General features: G+C 43.7%; 1 protein-coding gene and 1 pseudogene across 1 annotated transcript in view; both read left to right on the top strand.

Annotated features, from left to right (window-relative positions):
• The first annotated feature begins 1,253 nt into the window (after positions 1–1,253).
• The window catches only part of LOC117969757 (uncharacterized), a 61,016-nt gene continuing 45,148 nt past the window's right edge, over positions 1,254–17,121 (top strand). Inside the window, exon 1 of the mRNA XM_059020729.1 lies at positions 1,254–1,338. Within this exon, the coding sequence (XP_058876712.1) occupies positions 1,307–1,338 (32 nt within the window). The 5' untranslated portion in view covers positions 1,254–1,306. The remainder of the gene's footprint in view (positions 1,339–17,121) is intronic.
• LOC117394972 (zona pellucida sperm-binding protein 2-like) lies at positions 4,632–11,657 on the top strand (annotated as a pseudogene).

Raw genomic sequence — 17,121 nt, 5'->3', positions numbered from 1 at the left:
TTTTCACTAGCACCTTACTCTCAGGCAGTGTCCCTCAGCTACCCGATAGGTCTCCCACGATTGTCAGTCTCTCAGCACGTCTTTCTCCGTCACTCTCTTGCACAGCACCCCTCCCCCCCCCCCCCCCCCCCCCCAATCACTCCCTTCTCCCGATACAGACCACTGTGCTGGCAATCGTCCGGCGGGGGATAGGGCTTCCGGATCGCCGGTGGGTGTAAAGGCGGGGGAATTACTCAAGGTCGCCGACGGGGTCCCCGGTGCAGCTGGGCCGGGTGCTGGTCTGGCCCATCCCTGGTAATGGGCCAACCAATCCAGATGCAGTACCACGGTCTGGCCTCGGGGGAGGCGGTACACCACCTCACTCACTCGCTTGAGTACCTCGCAGGGCCCCACCCATTTGCTCTCCAACTTCGGACAGCGGACCCGAGTCCTCCGGGGGCAGTACACCCAGACCAGATGCCCCGCTGTGAAGTGTCGGCCTTTAGTGTGAGCGTGAATTCAAAGCGCAGCAGAGTGTTTTGAACGTATGCTCGTTACACTCAGTGTGTTAGCCATTTACATTCAAAACAGTAGTCTTTTTGGAGTGTTTTGGGCGTCCTACACATTCATTTTACATTTTTAAATTACTACCAATGGATTACGAAGCACTCCAAAGAGATCAAGATGCCTTACCATTTAGTGAAACAACATTTCAAAAGATACAGTAACTGAGAGCATTAATAATTGCTTAATAATGTGTATCAAAAATATGTTACGGGTTATTGCCTTCGCTGTAAACTAATGGTGCAGTTGTCCACAATGTCGCTATTATTGATGGTTCGGTTGCATTTTGGTAATGCCTTAGCTTTAAAGACATTGGGTTGTGCAGATCTACCATTAGGTGGCACTATAGTATGAAGCGCTGCGGGTGATTCGGATCAGTGAACCTTTTGGTGAAACACTGGTTCACGGCTGAAATAGTAAAACGGTATAAATTGCACGCTACTTAGCGCTACTGTATTATGTGTATTTATATTATTAAATACCGTTGTTGTAACCAAAACCCTCTGAAGATTAACCCAACACTCCTCAGCTTTGCCTCGGGAGGGGGCAAATGATAAACACGCTCCTATTTGTCAATAATTAAGATCATTCCAATAAACGGATTATTAAACTCAGGTGCTGCCGCCCCGATTGGTTGCAAGCTAATTCAGGCGGCTTTATAATCCTGTAACCAGTCCTACTCTAGCAAGCGAGTATATCGGTTTCTTTAGTATAAATACACACTGTGCAGCTTGTGGGTTGGTGGCTGGCTTTGGCACGAAGGATGGGTATCATGGATTGTAAACTCCTTTTAGGGTGAGTTTGATGTGTTATAGTGTTTGGTTTGTTTATGTCTTTAATGGCTACGCGGTTTTAGATGCTTGCGTTATTATTATTATTATTTCTTACCAGACGCCCTTATCCATGGCGAATTACAATCATAAGCAAATACATTTCAAGTATCACAGTACAAGTAATAATACAATTAAGAGCAAGATAAATACAATGATTTTGCGTTACTGTATTTCATTTCGATATGTTTTGTTCTTGCGTTGCCGTGTAAAGGTATGCAGTGTCTTGAGTACACCCGAGTTTGTGTAGGATACAGCGTGTGTATGAATAACACTTCTTGCATGTATTTTTTTCATCCTCAGAGTTGTATTGTGTATGCTGTTACCTTCGGATGCGAAGGCGCAAGCGCCACCAGGTAAGTGGCGTTTATTTAATTGTTCCGTGGTCTTTTGTAGCTGCCACTTGACCTGCTTAAACGGGAAGTTTTGTCTGAAATGTTACGAGTTGTCTCTGCCCTAGCACGGTCTTGCTCTTTTAAAAGCGCACTGTATCTGCCGCATAACCAACGTTGTGTTCGTCATTAAAACCGGTTAGTTCTCTGAATAGTTATTGAACCACTGCAAGTGAGAGTAAGTCTCTTGTCTCTTTGCCCGCAGGGACCTTTGTTAATGAGTGTCGGGACCGATACTTCTGGCTGACGACGAAAAGAAACTTCCTAATTGGAGGGAACTTTCGCTTCGATATCATTGGTAAATATGATTTGATCGGTAACAGGAACTTGTATTTGTAGGATGCCTCAACATACAATTAAGCCTTTTTTGTGTTTAGGTAACGACGGCATTCACCCTCTGGACGATAGATACGCCGCATCCTGTGGCTTTACCTACTCTGTTAATATCCCCGGCGACCTGATATTCAGGGCTTCTTTCTTTGCTTGTCACGTCTCCAGCAATGTGAGTCCTGTGCGGTCACACTTCACACGGCCAGCTCCGTATGTATGCCAGCATTATTACAAGCGACAGTGTCGCCTTGTAAACTAATGGCTTTTCTCTCTTTAGAGTGATTCGGAGTTTAGCTTGAGGTTCCGTTTCGTTCGCATCGACCAGTTCAGCAGAGAGACTTACTACCCGTTCTCTATGACGTGCAGTACTACCAAGCAGTGGTACCCCCGCGAAATCGTCTGTGAAGAGAACTACATGGAGGTAAGACCTCTCCAGTCCTGGGTTTGACCTGTACTCCCACTAGCTATAATACATTGCCCACAATAATGCCTCACCCTTTGGTCCATTATCCTTCTGCAGATTCTTTTCTTTTTAAACTACCTTTTTGTGCCACTGTGGTACCAGTTAATAAAACAATACTCTAATTCAACCAATATTTCCCCATATCTTATTTTGTCAACATGTTGCAACTGAAACTGGTTTAGGACAGAATACCAAACACTAATTGAATTACAAGTATTGTAGAATTTATTTGGATTAGAAATCCAAATTGGTGTGCATTGCCTTTTTGCTTCCCATATTTGTGCATTTTATATTTACAGCATTAAACTGAAGGTGAATTATTGATTCTTTGTGCATTTGTTTGTTTCTCTAGTAACAATACACAATCGATGTGCAGTCCTCTACCAAACCCAGGCAACAACTGCAACCTGCCACTGTTGGTGTTGCTAAAATGCAGTGTCTGATTGTTTTACAGTTGTCCCTTGTACTCCTTCAGAAGCTTGTATCAAATTCTCAGTAGATTTCTTGCTGCATGGCTTAATTCTAGCTGGTTGTGACTTGAGCCCAGTACCTGTAACAGGGTTCCTCTTGGCTGATCTAGCCATCTACTTCTGTAAAGTGACGGGCTGCTAGATCGTCTTTAAGCTATAGGGAGGTCTGAACCTAAATGATTGTATAACGTTATCCCCTTGTCATCTTTAGATATCTGTAAGGAGAAATGTGCCAGTTATTGCTCAGGAGGGGATGGATACTGAAGACTGGCACGCTGCTCTCCCTGCAGTAAGTTTAAAAGCCACTCCTGTTTTGGTCTGAAGATGTTCATGCAGCATGGCAATTGTATAGGGTGCTTACAAGCTGCTATCCAGCTCGCAGTAGCATCTTGTTGGCTGCTGTGAGCAGGGCTATTGGCTTGTGTCTTTCTGCAACCTGTCCTATATTTCTAATTTAACAAAAGGTATAGCTCATCTTTTAATAACATGATGTCTGATGCTCATGCTGCCATATATATATATATATATGAATGAGCATCAAATGTATCGCTCATATTGGGATAAAATGACATGTCTCTGTGCAGTGACTCTACTGTGCTGACCAACAATTGATATTTTACCATCTGAAGTTATGCTAGTCACAGGCTAGCGTGTGTGGCCACTGTTGGAAGCAGTACGCATGCTTTGCACCAGGTTTCGGATGTTGTCTTGTGGAATCCTGGCCCATTCCTCTTGTCATGCCTGGATAAGCATCTGCCTGTTCAGTGGTCTCCCGAGCCCTAGAAGCCACATGCCGCCCAAGTTCATCGCACAAATGTTTAATTGGGCTTGGGTCTGGGGAATAAGGCATGACTCTCCCATTGTGCAAGAAAGCTGTTGTGACATAAGCAACATGTGGCCATTCCTGCAAGACCATGCACGTTGGCCTATTAGGATGGGCTTGCAAGAAGGGCACCAAGTGAGGCCTTGGGACTTGATCAACGTATTGCTGTGGAGTCCTGTTTCCATCAATCCCTCACTAGCAGCGGAGTTCTGTAGCAACTAGACCATCACACTTGGACCTCCCCACCGATTGGTCTCTCGTGCACAACAGTGTCCCTAATTAGGTGTATATTAAGTGCCTATGTTTCAGTCCTAGTTTGTCTTCTATGCAGGCTTGTGACTTGCTGCTACTCTATGCAAGTGTGAACTGTCTTAAGCTTCATAACATGTCTAGCTAAAATCACTCCACACTTTCCCAGTCAACTTGGCTTCTTGCCTCCTACCCCAGTCCCATAAAACCAGACTAGCCCCTAGACCTTCTGACCAGCTGCTGTCTCTCCTGTGTTCCAGGCCCAGGAAGCTATCATGTCAGTGTGGCAGGTTGTGTTCCACAAGACCGGACAGCCAGCCAAATCCATGAATGCCTCCGTGGCCCAGTCTCGGGGCTACATGATCAACTCCACCTCCAGTAGGATCCTCTTCCGCTCGCCCTATAACATGCCGGAATCAAATGCTTACAGTAAGACCTCTCCAAAAGCACTATTAAAATATCGGGTTCTGTTTTTAGCAGAGTTCCATATTGCTCCATCGGTGTCTCCAAGCACACTTGTATTGCTTCTGTGCCTGAGTTCATGCTATGTTCTTCCAGGTTAATGGAATCCAAGTGGAAGCAATCCGGGCAACTGTCTTCTACAAGCAAAGGTGGATGCTGCTATTGGTGGACACTTCTGCTGCCTGTACCAAGAGTAAGATCTAAAGCTTGGCTATCTTGCCATGGTCCAGAGGCCATGTAAAACGACTGCCATGGTGTGGTCCTCTTTTTAACTGGACAATTACTAGTGCAGTTACTTCTACTAGGTTACAAAAGGAACATCTCTGCATGCTAGCACTACAGAATTCTACAAACAAGGGCCATGATCATGGCCATATTGATTGCCATCTGCTTGCACTTCCTTTTATACAGAAATTCCTAATGGATACAAGTTTTTAAATCCAACTGTCTTTTCCCTCCTAGATCTTGGCACTTTTGATGGTACACATTTGGCTTGGGTTGCACCCAGAGTCCTCACTCCACTGGTCCTGCATATAGAGAAGTTCCAGGACAAGGGTATTGCCATGGGTGTGGAGGGGAAGCTGCTTGACCTTGCCACTATCCGAAGACGGAACTATGAACTGAAAGTCAATGAGACTTTCATAGATATCTCTGTTCCTTATGGCGCGGAGGGTGGCTACCTGAAGGTAATGGGGGGGGGGGGGGGTTTAGCTCTGGCGTTCCTTCACTGACAACCAGGCAGGTTCTGGATGTGTTGCAGACTCTCTCTACCCCCTAGATTGCGTGCCCTTGGTGTTTCTCTAGATGAGCACTTTGACAGTACACCTGCTTCTGATATCCCGTACACCTGCTTCTGATATCCCAGACACCTGGGAAATGCTCCCGTGGCAGAGTGAAGTTTAGCTGACCCTGAGTAAATCCTGGTTTTAATCTACACGTTGGCCAGTGACCCTTCCTTTCCAGCCTTGGTTCTGCATGCTTTTAATGGAGTCCACCTCCTGCTTTACTCTTGTGACCATGCCCTTCTGTCTCTTCAGAGTCGTGTTATAAATAACCAGTACAACCGGATCTACGCCATTGACCTGTACCTTGAGCACCAGTGGGCAGATGACCAGTGGGAAGCGACCCAGCACCGTTCTTTCAAGCCAGTCCGCACCCCCTCTATTGCTGAGACCCCCTTTGTTGTCAACAGTGAGTACGCTGCCTGCTTTCCAGCATGGCATTTAATGGCCTTGCTGTGGTGCCAATGTGTAATGCAGTGGGGGACGTCCTGGACTAAAACACTAGCCCTGGCTTTAAATCTGTAATGCAAACCCTCCTCCATCTTAACCTCCTAAATGCCTGCGTTTGTAGATACCATCCCAGCAGAAAAGGTCTTCACAGTGACCCTTGGCATCTTCAACCCTGATGTTGAGCTGAAGAACTTCACCATCAATGGGGTTCCTCTGACCCTTCCTGAGGCCATCAACCAAGGCATTGTGCTAACTGAGGTCCAGCACCCCAATGGCACCAAGTCTTTTGTCCTGAAGGTCCCCTTCACCCACCCACTCATCCCACAAAAGGTAGGGATGAAAGCATGCCTATATGTTGATGGAACTCAAAGCTTAAGACCCAAGCTGTACCGGTCTATTCTCCAGTACAGTTGCTGACTGTTACTGCTTCTTTACACCATTTGTTGTTCTCTGGCAGTATATTGGCAATGGTGTGAGGGAGTTCACCTTGAATATCAACTACACCTTGAACATCATCCCTGAGAATGCGCCTTATTTCCACCCTGCAACCATTGTGTGTCAGATTAAGGATGTCGGTAAGTATTGGGGCTGGGAAGTGTCCCTGAGCACTGATTGATTTAGACCACGGGTGTCAAACTCTGTTCCTGGCGGGCTACAGTGTTTTCTGGCTTTCGTTCCCCCTGAGCTCTCAATTATTTATTTCTTAGCAGATGCCCTTATCCAGGGCGACTTACAATCGTAAGCAAATACATTTCTTGTGTTGCAGTACAAGTAATACAATAAGAGCAAATTACTTAATGGGTCTAATGATGATTAACCGGACACATTCAACACTTCTCTTCAGGCCTCAATGCTTCATAGGTAGTGTACCTTGACTCCAGTGCATTTCTAAAACCATCCACTGTAAAAGACCTTAATGTTTGATAATTCAACAAATTATCTCAATTGTTAATTGAGAGTTTTGGCATGAAAACCAGAAGACCCTGCGACCCTCGGGCTGGAGTTGACATCCCTGGACTAGACCAAGTCTCTCAACCAAAGGATTGGTGCACTGGTTGTGTGCCCACCCAGGGAATTCCATCATGAAGATGTCTCCCCTTTTTTCAATTGAGCTAGTTTGCAAGCTCTTGAAAGCCTCCTGAAAAATGTTTGCTGCTAGCATGCTGTCATCTTTCTTGGGATTTGCATACACCTCCCACACTAACAGCCATGCACCCCTATTGGCGCTTGCTGATTTGAGAGAAATGATGTTACTGCACTGCTGCCCAAAGAAGACTGTCTGTCTGAACTGTTGACGCTTGACTGCATTACTGAAGGTGTGGCTGGCTTTTCTATTGGCATACACTTCAGGCTCTTGACTCTTCTTTCCTCCCCAGTACTTCCTGTGATCAAGGGCTCTTGTACTGAAAAGAGCCTAGTCTTTGAAGTGACGCGTGGGAACATGGACCACCTCTGGGCCATGTACATTGAGAAACACCAGCTTACCTCTGAGCTGGCGGCTCAACGGGGCTACATCCTCACCAACCAGACCAAGTTTATTCTAGAGGTGCCGCTCTTCAGTATCGGCTGCATCTATGAGGTACACATTTCTGGGGGCCATTAGGAATGTACTTGGCAGAGTCTCCCTAGAGGCTGAACTGGGTGTTTTGTAGGATTACATTCTCGTTCTGGGTTTGAGACTTTTTCTTTTCCTTTGTTTAGGTGTGTGAGCAAACCTGAGCCTTGTTAAATCTGTAGTTCTCCCTGCATGACTAGGTTGGAAAGCCTGCCCCTCTGTTGGTGTGCCATCAAACTGGGATGTTTTTTTTCCCCGTGTCGCTTGTCTCCCTCTTTTCCAGGATATCTCTCTCCGAGGCCTCTTTGTTCGAGTAGAACTGACCCTAATCGATATTGGGACACTCGTGGCAGTGCTGTCCGCTGTACAGCGCTGTCAATTTCCTACCAAGCAGCTGTTGGGTAAGTAGTTCCCCAAAGTGGGCTTGACTTTCTGTCTTGGTGCTCTGCACCTCCCTGCTTCCATGCCTTGCCATTTTCTACACGTGTTGACTAAGCAATCTCTAACATATGCTTTAGCCGTATACCTGACTCCTCCTTCTCCATTGCTATAGAGAGTATTCCACTGATCACATATTGCTTGCAACAATCCGTAGTGCCACTTGCCCAACTTCTAAATGGTCTACCTGGCCTCTTGGTCTGCGGTCAGGTCTCTATGCATATTGGTGAAGGCTTCTACCAGTACGTGCACCACAGTGTGATCCTTTAGTATTCGGCAGGCTTTGTTTGACCTGAAGCAAAATTAATTCTACAGGGTCCCGCAGCACTTTTGGCCATAGCTGTAGGTATCGTCTCGAGGCTACTTGGTACACGATTTGGTGTGGCAATCTTGAACTGGTTCATGCAGCAAGTTCTCATGGAATGCTTCAACTTCACCCCATTCTCTTCAGTGTGCATGCCTAATGGTGTGATGACGGTGGTGGCTGTCACCATGGAGCCCATACCAGTAGTGGAACCCAGCAAGACCACCCTGCTGGATAAGACCTGCAAACCCAAAGAGTTTGACTCAACCAGGGCTCTCTTCACCTTCACTGTCAACACGTGTGGGACCAGGAGCAAGGTGGGTTTCCTGCATGGTGCTGTAGACTCGTGCAATAGCCCTTCATACAGGTCTTGTATTGGTGGACTGTACTAGATGCAATACGTATCCCTAAAAGTGCTGTGGACTAGCCTTGCATGTCTGCTCTAGTGAAGACTACAAGATTGCTTCCCCTTGAACTGTTTTTAAAATTGCATGTTTGACAAGTGACAACTCCTGTTTGTGTGTCTTTTTTTTAAATGTGCTATTGGCATACAGATTTCTTTCAAATGGGGCTGCTATTCTAATTTCTAGTAGTGGGTGGGGGTGCTTTGTACTAATGGCTTGATCTGGCAATGTTTCAGATTGTGGAGAACTACCTGATCTATGAGAATGAGGTAGTGTATACCAGAGCTCTGTTCCCAGCCAATGCTCCAGTCATCACCAGGGACTCTGAATACAGGTGAGCATGAGGAGTCCTGCACTTCTAGAAGGCCTGAAATGGGCCTACACTGGCACCTCTCGATACTGACTTTTTAGACTTGGGGCATGCTGCCCAATAGATAATGGTATACTTCCTGTGAAGATTTGCCTCTGAAGGAACCATTTAACAAATTGCAAGTAGTGTACAGTAATGTGTTTCAACTGCATTTTAAAGACCTTGGTAGTCTTATCAAATACTACTGCAACGTGTCTCCCGTAGGCTGACCATCCGTTGCCGCTACCCCCTCAACGACACCATGAAATTGCTAGCTGAAAGGAAGGCTGTCCCTGCCCCCTACTCTAAAAAAAAGTCTTGGATCCCTGGAGTTCTATCCTTACAGCTCTGAGCAGAGAGGTATGGCTTCTAGTGCCTAGTTTTAACTTGCCCAGTCCCGGGACAGTGTTGGTCAACTTTTATCCTGACTACCAGTATCCACCTACTACTATGACTCCATTTCTTGATTTCCCAGGCCCCAAAGCCAGAGATGTTCTGAATCTGAAGGCCCGTCTAGCAAGAGGTTGGTACCTGGTACACCCTTCATACCCACCTACCTTTAATGGCCAGGTTCTGTAGTCTTTCATCCATAACCCACCAGGAATGGTGGCTGTACACATAATGCGCTTTAAAAGCATAGCAGCGATGGGCGCTCAGTCAACCTTTCTCCTTCCTGCCAGATGTGACCTTCTCCCAGTTCTATCGGGAGTTCCCAGTGTCCAAGTCTGGGCTGGAGCCCTTGTTCCTGGAGGTTGTGCTCCTCCACCACCAGAACCTGGCTGACCACCTCATCCTGCGGGACTGCTGGGCCACAGAGACCCCTGAACTGGACGCCACCCCTCAATGGGACCTGGTCACTGACGGGTAAGGGGGTGGGGGTGACGAGAGTAAGCAGGCAGATGGTATTGAGCTGGAGTTTCATGGTCACTTATGCCAGCTTTTAGAATGTGTGCTTGGTAGAGGTCTAAACTTTACTTGCTACTCTTGCTATGCTGTAGACTTGCATTGCATGATAACCTGGATGCCTAGATAGACGTGACCTGGCAAAGGCCTTTTCAGCATTGCAATGGGCTTTGGCTTCATGTACTTCTGCAATGAGTTGCATTTGCCTTGATTGGTGTTCATCTATATATGGTAAACACACACACCATGGCAGTTTCCCTCTGGTGGGAAGTGCATGTAGAACACACTTGGAAGTCTTTTGGAGGCTTCCTAATGTGCTAGGATTCAGTCGTTTCCTAAAATGAATACCTTTGTCCTGTACTTCACCCCTCGAGCTCCATGCCACGAAACCCAGTGTGCGATTGCCTCCAATGTCGTCTCCTCCTTTTCTGCAGCTGCCTGGTCAGTGGCGACTCCTACAAGACCCGGTTCCACCCAGTGTCTGCCAGCGCTCTCACCAAGAGCCCCCACCACCTCAAGAGGCTTGAGGTCCAGGCTCAGTCTGTTGCAAACCATGCCCTGTGGCACCAGGTTGGTAACCTTTCAGTGAGCTCAACCCGAGCCTTTTGATCTGCATTCTCACCCTCGGGTTAATACACGGCCATCTACTCTAGGTTTGGGGTGGGGGAGGAAAGCTCCCATGTCAAACGATAGTTTAAACCTCCATCTAGACCCTGAAGTAGCTCCCTATTTGAACTGGTGTGGAATGACTCCAAGGTCAGAAATGGGCAGTCCTGCTCTAGAAATGGCTTTCTATAGGCTGACGTATTGGTTGGCTGTGTATGAGGCTGAACTAGGGCTCTAACACTGTCGTCTGACCTTTTTTGTGTTTTGCAGATGTACTTCCACTGTCTAGCTGTGGTTTGTGCTTCTGAGAAGGCAGGTGTCTGCAATGAGACCTGTATCGCTGGAGACAAGAGATCAGGTAGGGAGTAGTGGTTAGGGCTCTGGACTTTTGACCGGAGGGTTGTGGGTTCAATCCCCAGTGGGGGACACTGCTATTGTACCCTTGAGCAAGGTACTTTACCTAGATTGCTCCAGTAAAAACCAACTGTAAAAAATGGGTAATTGTATGTGATATCTTGTAACAATTGTAAGTTGCCCTGGATAAGGACGTCTGCTAAGAAATAAATAGGCAGGGTGTATCTGACCTCTCCTGCAGTGGATATATGATACCCATTTGTATGTTCTATCGACTCCCAATTGCTCCTTTTTGGATCTAACTCTTTTGGGGTATGTCTTCCAGCCCGCAGTGTTGAGCTGGCTGACTCTGTCAAAGGCTATATTTCTGCTGGACCAGTCCAAATTGTACCCGAGGGGGAAGTTGCCAGTGTTCAAGCAGCCGGTAAGCAGTAAAGCACCAAGACGCTAATCCCCTGCCTGCCCTGTAACTGTGTTCCTTTGCATGGTGATGAAGGTTAGGAAACTGCTGCCATTTTGGCTTTTGCATGGGAAGCTTTGTGTATTGCACCAAAGGGGAATCTGGCGCCAAAAGGGCACCTGCAGGGGCTGTAGTTTTTCTAGACTTCTTCTGTTGCAAGTTTTAGCCAAACAAATGCTTGTCCCAGGCACGCTACATAATGTAACCAGTAGCTGTGCTTTCAAATTAAGCCCTCCAGGCTAACTAGCTCTGCCTCTTCTACCCAACACTTGCATCTCTTCCCCCCCAGTGCACACATTGGGTATTGTGTAGCTTCCTCAGGGTCCTAATGCTTGCCATTGTCTACTTTTCAGGTGCGACTCCTCCTCTGGTCCCCTATATTCCAGTCTTGGGAGTTGCAGTGGGAGTCCTTCTACTTGCTGTTGTAGTGTTTGCTGCCAAAGCTATGAGATGTTGGGTTTCTATTTAATAAAAATCTTTGAATGTGAAATTGTCTCGTGTGTGTGGCTAGCTTTCACATTTGCATCGGTCAATGGATCTGAATTAACTGGGGTATTGGATGGCTAAAATGATGCCTGCAGTCTTATTCAGCTAACCTTTGAATGTCCTTTTTCAATAACTCTTTCCCATGAGAGGATTCTGCTGTTGCATCACTAAATGATGCTTTAAACCTTTTGGTTTTCAGCCATGAAGTGAAGAGGGTTTGCAGTAAAACTTGTGTGACCCAAGCATTGGTTGAGGGTGACGAGATCTCTATCGGTAACCTAGACCTTTTTTTACATGCCTGTACGCCTTTTGCCATTTCAAGGGAACGGTATCATAGTGTAATGATTTGGTCCAGTTTACCACAGTGTTCACAGGCAAGCCACGTTTTTGCAGTTTATAAATTGAATCAGTTTTTATTCCCCCCTCGCAATCCGTACTAACATGTACTCCTAGGAGGAAGCATTGCCTTCCTAGTTAGTGGAGAGGCAAGTTGTAACCTGTTTTTAGAGCTAGCACTGACTGCTGTTGTGCAAATAAGATTCAATTCCATGACAATCCCCTAGAGCAGTGCTTCTCAACCCTGGTCCTGGTGTGTCTTGTTCCAACCGAGCTCTCAAGTACTTAATTGAACCCTTAAGAGCTCGGTTGGAACCAAAACGACCAGGGTTTAGAACCACTGCCCTAGAGAAAAGGAGGGGAGGAAAGCCAATGTGTCTTGGGAACCTGCTACTAGGACTGCTGTAATGGTTAATTATTAGTTCAAATCCAGGGAGGGGCTGTGTATTTTGTCTATCCATTCTACGAGGAACTACCGTTCCTCTCAAATGTACAAGTTAGAAAAACTTGTTTGAAACTACCAAGCATCTCTGTATAGCGCAAAGAGTTTAGCTGTTTTTGCCATGTAGCAGCGGCAAAACTAAATGATTTAGAATTCCCATCTGTACCAGTATCAAAAGTCTGAAACTTCCTTACAGCAAATGTGGGGGGAATAAAACCGTACATGCCTCTTGTACACAATGCGATAGAAGTCGTCAAACTAAGGTAACATTGTTATTCTTCCTCTTCTGTCAAACATTGAAGCTAAACTGATTCCATATGTTGATCAACGTCAAAATAAACCAGAGAATGCAAGCGCTTTGATATCCACACCATTTATATGAAACCATTTGTTTTAAAACGGCACTTCGCAGAAAAAATACGTGGTCTGAACTTGCAACATGACGTTCTTGACGAGCACACGACCTTGGCCCACTGCGCAGTTGTTGAAATGCGTTTTATTTTTTAAGCTTGCATCCGAGCCTGACCAGCTTTTGCTGAAAGTTCTGCGCGATTCTAGGAATGTTCGATTTCCTGTTTGAAAATTTCTAGTTTCCGGTTTGTTTGGTAGATACCACAGCATGGAATTGTACACGAGTGGCATGTAGCTTCCTTGTCTAAATCTCTGATAAATTGTAGTTCCTCGTTAAATTAAAGATAAAGGGATTTATTTGGTAGAAATAAACGATTTAAACAAATACATAGGAGGCATAAATACATTTAGGAATAATTTAAATAAATGTAGAAATGAATACATAAATGTATAAATAGCAAGCTAGAAAATTACGTCATATTAATTGATTTGGCTGATGCGTTTATCCATAGCAACTGACATTTATATACCTATATACAAAGTACATGTCTCATGTAAATATATATATATAATATATATATATATACAGTGTGTGTGTGTGTGTGTATATATATATATAACATTTCTATTGTAAGTTGCCTAAAATTAATAGCGCATCAAAGAAAGTCACCAAGGTTGAAACATTTAATGGTAGCTACTGAGTCAACATTTACATTGTAACGTTTAAAACAGTCTTCTAAAATGTAACAAACAAGGGTCATTTAAATGTGTTGGCTGAAAAAAGTAACAAGCAGACAAAACTGATTAAAACAAAACAAGTTTGAATGACAAATTCGGCAACATTGTCGAGTTTTGTAAACATTTAAAACTTAGGCTGTGTTCATACAGTAATTATACGGACTGTGTTGCATAGCGTTACGCTGACTTTGAAAAACAAAATGGTAAAACCAGGGTTAAGTGCAAGTGACAAAACCGAAACTCTGTGTTTTTCTTTACACCCACTAAATTACATATGACGTTTTAAACCACTTCGTGCTACTTAAAGTTTACAAACGAGAGGTGGTCATTTCAGCCCATCTTGCTCGTTTGGTTGTTAGTAGCTTAGTGAGCGAAACAACCTATACAAACTAATCTGAACAAGAAGAAAACATATGTGATTTTTTTTTTTTTTAATCCGTCTAGCATGTTGTGCGCTCGCAAGCACGCTCACGCACAAAATGATCTGGCCCGTGAGCAGAAAAATTCCAGTTGAAACCAGTAGATCTTATCAATGGTCTCAACTGGAATGAACTGGTCTGTACTACTCACCAGTAAACGTATCAATTGGTCTCAACTGGTATGAACTACTCACAAGTAGACCTTATCAATGGGTCTCAACTGGTATGAACTGGTCTACACTACTCTCCAGTAGATCTCTACTGGTCTATGGTATATTAGTCCATTTCATCAATGGGTCCCAACTGGTATGAACTCTCCTGCACTACTCAGCAGTATCTCTACTGGTGAGTAGTGCAGCAGTAGATCTCTCAAATAAAGATAACACTATGTAACACAATTTTTGTTCCTGGGTAGTAAGTGTTATTTCCTAATTGCTTATACCTCAAAAGTATAGAAAATGGCTATTATTCCCCACAAACTTTGCTTTTGTGACCAGGACAGTGATATTTTGAAATTTACCTATTTCCAATGAGAAAACGGGTGAATTTGTGTCTTTTCGTTCACATAAAGTCAGAAAAAAACAACATATGAATCCAAATTAACATGTATTTATACTAAAGTAATACAAAAATGACTACAAAAGATTTAGAAGTGAGTAGTTTTTCGAGATTTACGATTATACTGTAAATCACTTTCACGATTCAGCCCCCAAATATAGTCTCCCATCATGTTCTCGTTATACTGTCCTTCATTGACAGCTCATCCAGGAGCCTCAAAGCCGTGCTACTCCATAATGGTAACAAGTACCCGTCTCTTCCCCTGGCTCACTCGGTGCACCTCAAAGAGGATTACAACAGCATCAAGACCTTGCTGGACGCCTTGAAGTATCATGAGCATGGCTGGGACCCCCGGAAGGTGCTGATGCCACCACTGCACATCAAATTGGGCCTTATGAAACAATTTGTCAGAGCTCTAGATAAGGAGTTGGCAGCCTTCAAGTACCTTCAAGACTTCTTCCCTAAGCTGTCTGAGGCAAAGGTCAAAGCCGGTGTCTTCGTCAGACCACAGATAAAGAAGATCCTGGAGTGCAATGAATTCCCCAAGAAGCTCACTAGTAAGGAGAAAGCGGCTTGGAACAGCTTTGTCGCAGTGGTTCGGGGCTTCCTGGGCAATCACAAGGCCGAAAACTATGTGGAGCTGGTTGAGACTCTGGTGAAGAACTACGGCACAATGGGCTGTAGGATGTCCCTCAAAGTCCATATCCTTGATGCTCATCTTGATAAATTCAAGGAGAACATGGGAGCGTACTCGGAGGAGCAAGGCGAGCGCTTCCACCAGGATATACTGGACTTTGAACGCCGCTACCAAGGACAGTATAACGGGAACATGATGGGAGACTACATTTGGGGGCTGATTCGTGAAAGTGATTTACAGTATAATCGTAAATCTCGAAAAACTACTCACTTCTAAATCTTTTGTAGTCATTTTTGTATTACTTTAGTATAAATACATGTTAATTTGGATTCATATGTTGTTTTTTTCTGACTTTATGTGAACGAAAAGACACACATTCGCCCGTTTTCTCATTGGAAATAGGTAAGTTTCAGAATATCACTGTCCTGGTCACAAAAGCAAAGTTTGTGGGGAATAATAGCCGTTTTCTATACATTTGAGGCATCAGCTATTAGGAAATAACACTTACTACCCAGGAACCAAAAAAAAATAAATACATTTTGTTACACGGTGTAATTGCAAGCTACTGATAGTAGCTAATTATAGTAGTATGTGTCTGCATCCACAATAATAGGCTCCTATTTGAGTATATATATATGTTACTCGTGTAAGCTTTTATTCAAAATTCTAAATTATAGCAAAATAATGTATTAGAAATGAATACAATGTCTTACCTTAGCTACCTCTTTTTCAATGGAAGTTTAAAAAGAAAAGGACACTTAATTTCTGATATTATATTTGTTTAATTATGTTAAGAACAATAAGAAAGTACAAAATCTAGTCATTCCATTAATATTTTATAAAAACTGGTCACAGTTATAAAATATGAAAAAACAAACAGTATATATTATTTTACAATTCATTTACAATGGACTGATGAACAGGTTGCAGAATTGCTGTTTGTTTTTTTTAACATATCACAATAACATTGCATAGAAAACATATTACAATTTAAAATGTACCTTTTCTCTTAGTCTATGAGAGGTTAAAATAACAAACAAGTAAAAAAATATGTAAATAAAAAAATACCAAAACAAGGTTCTACCAAGGTTCTTTTTCTATCACAAAATGTAATGGTAACTAATGAAATCTTCAGTCTGGATACCTAAAGAAATAAATGACAGGGAGCGTCTTAATATATCAGGGTAAGTGTACCCCCACCAGCACTTATTATCAGAGCTGAGTGGTCCCATAACTTCACAGATATCTGTGAGCATCTAGTGGAATTGATTCCTTGACATTTCACAGCTGTATTCTCTAACACTGCACGATCTGTAAGTATTGAGACAGTGAAGTCAAAATTTGTATTTTTGCAGTATACTCAAGCAATTTGGATTTCAGATGAAAAGATGAATATGAGGCAAAAGTACAGAATGTCACCTTTTATTTCTGGGTATTTCTGTGCATATATGTTTTACCATTTTAGAATAATAACACTTAAAATAAAAGGTGACGTTCTGTACTTTTGCCTCATATTCATCTTTTCATTTCAAATCCAAATTGCTCCAGTATACAGAAAAAAATACCAATTCTGACTTCACTGTCCCAATACTTACGATGGGCACTGTATATATGGGCTTAATTGGAACACACATGGACGACATGTGTAAACTAGATTTGGTGGGCTTACAGAATACATTTACCCTACACTTTTTAGTCCCTCTCATATACATTTGGAAATTTGCAAATATATGCAGTCTGACCAAAACAAATGAAAATACATTTACATACAATATCCGTTGCACTCGGTACAAGAAGTCGTGCTCGTTTGTATTCTGAACACATTGTTATATGATACCGGCAATGTCTTGTCTTTGCTCTATATCAAACATTTTTAAAAATATAATAATCTCGTTTTCAATGGTGGCATTGCTTCTAGCAATTTTTATTATTTCTCCCATTCTTTGCCCTGTTACTTTCATACTTTTGCCCATTTACAACCATTCTG

The sequence above is a fragment of the Acipenser ruthenus genome, chromosome 3 (genome assembly GCF_902713425.1).
Source record: "Acipenser ruthenus chromosome 3, fAciRut3.2 maternal haplotype, whole genome shotgun sequence".
NCBI classification, from domain to species: Eukaryota; Metazoa; Chordata; class Actinopteri; order Acipenseriformes; family Acipenseridae; genus Acipenser; species Acipenser ruthenus.
Note: the sequence above shows the minus strand (reverse complement) of the source record. Positions and strands in the feature narration are given on the sequence as shown.